The sequence below is a fragment of the Perissodus microlepis genome, chromosome 19 (assembly GCF_051167445.1).
Source record: "Perissodus microlepis isolate ML-2025 ecotype Zambia chromosome 19, ASM5116744v1, whole genome shotgun sequence".
NCBI lineage: Eukaryota > Metazoa > Chordata > Actinopteri > Cichliformes > Cichlidae > Perissodus > Perissodus microlepis.
Window position 1 is genome coordinate 5,550,156 of NC_140479.1, and position 6,683 is coordinate 5,556,838.

The window sequence follows — 6,683 nt, forward strand, 5'->3', positions numbered from 1 at the left end:
TCAGTTAGTATGAACAAGGCCTCTAGCAGGCTTCTTTGTTACAGTGGCAAAACCAAAGTGTGGTTTCACTGGTCAATATGATGCAGTTTTGCTATTTCTGTCCTTAGTGACAATGGTGAGAAAACACTTCACTAGAGATTCTGCTGAGAATGCTCGCTGCCTAAGACATACCAAATCTTGTGGAGTTCTGAATAAAGCAAAAAAAAAAAAAAAAATCACAACCAACATTACACTCACCAAAGATACTCCTTGAAAACTATGAAACACCAGGGTGACTAAAAAATGCCAAAGGACTAGAAGAGAGGGAAATGATAACAAAACAGCAAACTCAAAGAGACGCAGCTAGAAGGATGAAAATGATGAGGAAGCAGATGAAAAAAAAAAATCACGAATAAGTCGCAGGAATCTCTCAAGAGATGCTGTGACTACATAAAATGAGGAAAAATGACACTAAAATTACGACTTAAAAAAGCAAAGCAACCACAGTCATAGAAAACAGCTACAGAAAAACACTATGGGGTATGAAGTTTTTTGTTTTTTTTTGTATGAAATGTGCGAAACCTTTATACACGGCCTACTGCCTCATAATTGTCCAAGCCAGTAATCCACACGTTAGATAAAACTACCCCTGGACACAGTGCGTTAATACTAATAATTATTGCTACTTACACGTTAATGCACCAGTAATTCAAATACATAAGATATAGCTATGCCTATGTAACACTTCAGTTGACACGTTTCCAGTATAGTGACTAATATGAATTATATGGTATATTGTTTTTTTTAATAAAAAATTGTTTGTATAATTTGCTGTAAAGTTGGAGCAGAAACTATTTGCAAATGTGTTATTTTAAAAACCTAGCAAGCGAGAGAAAACCAATACGTGAGCGAGTAAAGGAAACACCCATGCATGCCCTAGCATTAGCTATATAGCGCATTCACAGACCTATATATCAGTTATGTAACTCTCGCTGTGTTCCTCTCTAATTTCGGTTCTAGGGCTGAAATGCACTCGTCTTTCACACAGCACTGCCTCGGCTGTGAGGAGGTCTTCAAAAACACTTATAAATGTGCAATAAACGATTGGGCAGAACGAGCGTTAAAATGCGGATACATAGAAGCGAGGTGCAGGGCCGGGCCTCGGACAGGTTTAGCCTCATTCCAGCACGCTGCCTGATGAAGCCTCCACACATACACACTGTACTTCGCTCTCTGCCTCGATCTTTTTCCTTGTCCCTTCTCCTCTACCTAACCGACGGATTCGGAGCCTCGTTTCTCCGTGTTGTGATTGACAGTTCTGGCTGTCCAATCACAATTGCGGACATCGCTCCCTGCAGCCAATCAGCTTTGTACGTGGTTCAGATGCTCGTCCAGCACGCTGCGCTGTGTCTCTGTTATGTGTGCCATGGTCTCAACCCAGCAGTGTTGACAATAGGGTGAAAGGAAACAGCCCCGGATCATAGACGAGCAAAGAAAACGCCAAAATCCAGGGTTTTTGGGGAAGACGAGCGAGTGAATCAATAACAGGAATGTAAATGCGTTAACGTAATCGTTTGTGTGTATCGTAGGTGTATTTTGTAATTAATGGGAGTTTGAGGATTATTCAGTTGGAAGGAAGGCTACTCGTGGGTTTGGCTGTTTCAGGCCAAAGATTTTCCTGCTGCTCCGCCGCTGCTGGGGAAAGGCTGTTCTTACCGAACTGGAGGTAGCCTAACTAATAGCCCGATAGCTTTCCAAACATAGGATAACTCCTCGCCGCCGTCTCCGTTGCGAACCGCAGAGGATCAAGGTAAAGTACTACGATTGGAGGGCTACCAGCCACTTGGTCGGCTGCAGCTTGTCGGGCTCGGGTCGGGACTCGGGACGGTGTGTGTCTCCCAGCCTGGTCACTCTGTCAGTCTGTGAGCGCTAGCTAACGGTAGCAGCATTAGCACTGCCCCGTATTTACATCTGGGATGATGGGTGATCGCCCGAGCCCGCCCAGGTAACTCTATCTTATTAGCACACATTGGCTTTGATATAATCGCAGGTTTCATTCTTTTAATCAGCTTCTTGTGTTTCCTTTGACTGGTGGCGGGTCTTAAGCTAAGGCTACATGTTCAACTTGAGCTAACCCGCGGTAACCGTTGCACTAACGTTAGCTAGCTACCAAAAATATAATTTTCTAAAGTAAAGCTTCAAAGCTTTGAAATGAAAGCCGCTTTATCTTCATGGCTATACTATCTTAGAGCTTTATGTGTTATTTGGAGACGACTATCTAGCGTTCAATGCGGCTTTGTAACGGTTAGTCGGGATGCTAACACTGCTAGCTAGTTAACGCTAGTGAGGCTATCGCGCTGTCAAGTTTTGAATGCTGCGCTGCCTCCTCCTCCTCCTGCTGCTGCTGTCGCTGCCAGGCCCGATTTGCCCAAGCTAACGCCAGCTCTCCCGAACGGCTTCATTTTTAACCTTAGAGTTGATGGCCTACTTTGCTGCTCTAGCTGATAACAGCAGCAAATATGTGACATCAAATTGCACTGTACGGGAACTGGGGTTTATTGAGTTATTTGCTGTATGCAGCGGCCCACGGGCTGGTTCGCTCAAAGTAAATGCTGCTGTTTAATCCTCGTGAGTTGAAAAAGCCCCATGAACCCAGCCTGAGACAAGTTTAGCTTTCCTGTCAAGTGAAGCCAACTGTCAAACGGTGTGGCGATAATCCTACATGAACTTTGACTGGCTGTGCACTAAGAGGCTGTTTCTGACAGGCTCGTACCTCTAAACTTGTCATCTTATATTTTCTTGCACAGACCACCATTGTTTCTACATGTTGAGTAATGTGTATAGAACGGTTAGGAGGGAGAGAGAGATAATCACCACTAATAACAATGTAGTGACATTGTAGATGAGAGGTGGGAGCATGGTGATGAGTGGAATGCATCGGGCTAACTTTAAAGTATTATCGTACTACTCCTACTTTTGCTTTTATTTTGCCTAGTCTCTACATCCCCAGCCATTTACGGGAGGCCAGGTGTGGCCTTTCATATACACATATTTGCACTGTCTGTGTTTTAGGAGGGTTTACTCCTGTTCTGTGTCACATCTGGCTCACCTTTAAGGTTCTAGAGTTTAACCATGTTGTTAACAGGTCCAACCTTAACTCGGATAACTTAACATCCAAAGTCTTCTGTGTTTATGACAAGGCTGGTACATTAACTGCCTCCTCCTTATCAGCTCTGTGTGGTTTTGTGTGTGTGTGTTTGAAAGTTGCTGAGTTCATTTGTACTTAGATGTGTGAACAGCGCAATTCACCCATGAATGAATCACACCAATTAGACGGGCTGTCAGGTTGCAGCATTCAGCTGATAGTAGCAACAGGAGACTTTCGGAAGTATGAGGATTCAGTACAGTAAGCCAGGGATTCATACTGGTATTGTTAGTTCAATTTGTTAGCAATTTTTATTGGATGGATATGTAAAGTAACCTGTCTTCTTTATGTTGCTGTGACTTGCATGATATTTGCATGACTCTGGTTTTTGGGAGGCAATAAAAGCTGCAAAGCAGGATGAATTATTGGATTTAAGGGCATATCGTGTGTTTAACTTACACAAAGGACTGTTTGATATCGACTGCTTATATGTCGAACTGCACCATATATTTTCAGTTTTGTTGACTGATAAGATGACATTTACTGCTGGCAGTAAATATTGAAAAACACTTAAATTTTTTTTTACTTATTATAATGAACACTTATGTTTTCCTTAGCAAAAAAAGTAGAATAAATAACAATAAAAGTACGTTAAATAAAACAGTCTGTGCATTTATAGATTTCTTTTGGTATGGATGAGCTGAAAAAATAATTTAATTAACAACCAAAAAGTGTCTTTGAGGATCTTTTTTCTGAAGCAAGTTATTATCAGAGTCATGTTATTGAGTGTTGGCCAGCCAAACCAAGACAGCTGTTGTTGTTGCATAAGGCTTCATTTATTTATGACTTTATTTAGTTTTTATTTTCTACTACTTCTGTGACGTTTAATAAGCCGAATGTACTTCTAACAATGTAGATAATGATTTTGCAGGCCTATATCAAGGAAATGTTTTTATTATTATTTTTATTTCCATGAAATAAAAAGAAAAGCAGTTGGGCTGTACCAAAATATGACTCTTGTCGTATTATGAAAATTTTGGACACTGCAACCCTGTGAAAAACTAAGTACACAGCACAATCAATAGCTTGTGCAACCATTTAGCAGCAGTATGTTGAATAAATAGTTTTCCGTATGCCTTTATAAGTCTCTCACATCCCTTTGTAGGAATTTTTGTCCACTCTTCTTTAGAACGTTGCTTCAGTTCATTGAGGTTTGTGAACATTTGTTAATGCATACCTCTCTGTGATCAGGGTATGGTCTGCAATACCTTGATTCTGTTCTTATTCAGCTATAGTGTTGTAGATTTTCATGGTGTGCTTTGCACCATTACCCTGTTGCATGACCCAGTTTGGGTAAGCTTTAGCTGTCAGACAGATGGCCTCATGTTTGACTACAGAATACTAGTTCATGGTGGACCAGTTCAGATCCTGTGGCTGCAAGACAAGCTCAAATCATCACCCCTCTACCACCGTGCTTGACAGTTAGAATAAGGCACACAGCTGATATGCTGTGTTTGGTTTTCTCCAACCATCGTGCTGTGCTTTATGGCTAAACATCTCCACTCTGATCTCATCTGTCCAAAGGACGTTGTTTAAGAGGTTTTGTGGTTTGTTTTGATGCAACTCTACAAACCTGAGCCATGCTGTCTCGTTTTTCTTAGAGAGAAGAGGTTTTTTCCGGGCAACACTTTGAAACAAGTCATATTTGTTGAGTATCTTTTTTAAAAATTGTACCTTCATGAACTTTAACATTTAACATGCTAATTGATGCCTGTAGAGTCTAAAATGTAGCTCTTGTGATTTTTGCAAAAAACTCAAGAGACATCCACCCCATTGCTAGCACACACCCAAATCCTCAAGACCAGCAAACTGCTCAAACTTCTGTTTTTATTGAGGTGCTCACACTTGCTAATGATCAACAACCAACTGCATTTGATCAGCAGCATGTAGCTATTCTTAATTCCTTAGAAAGCAGTAAGTGTATACTTAGTTTTTTATAGGACTGCATAGTATGTTTCAAGCTGGTATTCCTCTCATCCACAGCACTGCATTCCTGTACATATTTGCGTGTGCATTTTTGTTCCCTTACTCCAGCTCCTTTCTTTCGGCCTTGCCATTGCCTGTTTGTTGACTTCCTGTCATACAGCAGCTCCCTCCCTCCTCTTCCTCCCTCCCTCCCTCCTCGTCCTCCCTTTCGGTTGGTCTCCCTGTTGCTTGCTATGCACCCCTCCTCTCTCCTTCCTCCTTGTTCTTTAATCCCACCCTCACCAAGCCTGTTTGGATGTCATCTGTTCTCTTATGTAAGAGGCATGGGAGGAGAATGGCTTTGGTGCTTGGGTGCCATACGCCTGACCAGGCGGCATAGTCTTGCTCTCCCTCGTGTATTGCGTAGTGTTGTCGCCATTAGCTGCTTAGTGAGAGAGAACGATTGAACGTGAGGCACTGATGGTTGTACACAGGGATTCCAGTGGTCCTATCCACAGGTAAGAAAAGTAGTGTGGCTGTACAGTTTTTAGATTGTTCCGAAGGTGACTAATCGCAATTTTGTCACTTTCAGTGGTGCTGCAGTGGAAAAGCACCAATTTGTACTGTTTACTTTTACCATTTGTGATGTAGCAGGTAGAAATTGAAATTAAGTCTTTGCCTTGTTTCTTTTTTATTTTATTTTTTTTAATTTTTTGGAGCTGAATGATGCTCTTTGTCATCATAGCAGAGATTAAAACTTGTATTGCCTGAAATCATGAACACAAAGAGCTGGAAAGTCTCTCCATAATATTATGGTGGAATCTTGGAGCTGATATGGACCACCCTTGCCCACGCCAAAAAAAACCCAAAACAGAGCAAGAATATTAAAATGTAATATTATATATTACTAGTAAAGCGCTGTACAAATACAGGCCATTTACCATTTGCCATTATGAAAGACAGCTGGAAGTGCTGATTTAACCATTTATAAGAGTAAAACTTGATTATCCAAGAGGTGTCAAAGAGTACGTACGTCAGAGCTAGTCCACTTTCAGACATTAGCCGGGGATTATCGCTGAGTGCAGGTGATTTTTAGACGCCTCAGCCTTGCTTTGTCTGGTATCTGTAAGGCTCTGTACCCACAGCAACAGCACAGAGAACAAGTTGCAAGGTGTCAATTTGCAAGGGTTTTTGTTATGTTTATACTGTAGGGTATGTCAGCCTTGTGATAAAGCCGACATACTTTTTAGGCTCACATTTGAATAGTTTCGAAAGGCAAAACTATGGCAGGAAATCTTTCAACAGAGAAAAAACAAACAAACCAAGTCTATATCGTGTGTTGTCCTCGACCATAGTTTTGTTTTTTTTTTAAGCAGAATTTTAAGTTTGTTAGCTGCCAGGCTGACTGATGCTAACCAACCACAGGAGAGATCAGTGTTTAGCTGGAGGTATTTTCCAAGACCGGTGATGGTGCTGATGCTAAACAGAAGGCATTCACACAGCTGGATCATTAACTGCTGAGTGACAATGAAAGTGAAGACCGTGAATAGTACTGACAGATGACTCTCTTGTCATATAATTGGTGTTGTCATTT

The 6,683-nt window shown here is 41.4% G+C and overlaps 1 protein-coding gene across 3 annotated transcripts in view; it reads left to right on the forward strand.

The window, feature by feature from the left end:
• The first annotated feature begins 1,378 nt into the window (after positions 1–1,378).
• ppp2r5eb (protein phosphatase 2, regulatory subunit B', epsilon isoform b) overlaps positions 1,379–6,683 on the forward strand; it is a 50,912-nt gene continuing 45,607 nt past the window's right edge. The window contains exon 1 of one of the 3 annotated variants that reach the window (XM_084914020.1): positions 1,379–1,984. In XM_084914020.1, the coding sequence (XP_084770146.1) occupies positions 1,956–1,984 (29 nt within the window). In that variant the 5' untranslated portion in view covers positions 1,379–1,955. Of the gene's footprint in view, positions 1,985–5,421; positions 5,608–6,683 lie in introns of those variants that run through there. The other 2 variants (XM_084914021.1, XM_084914019.1) reach the window with 2 other exon arrangements.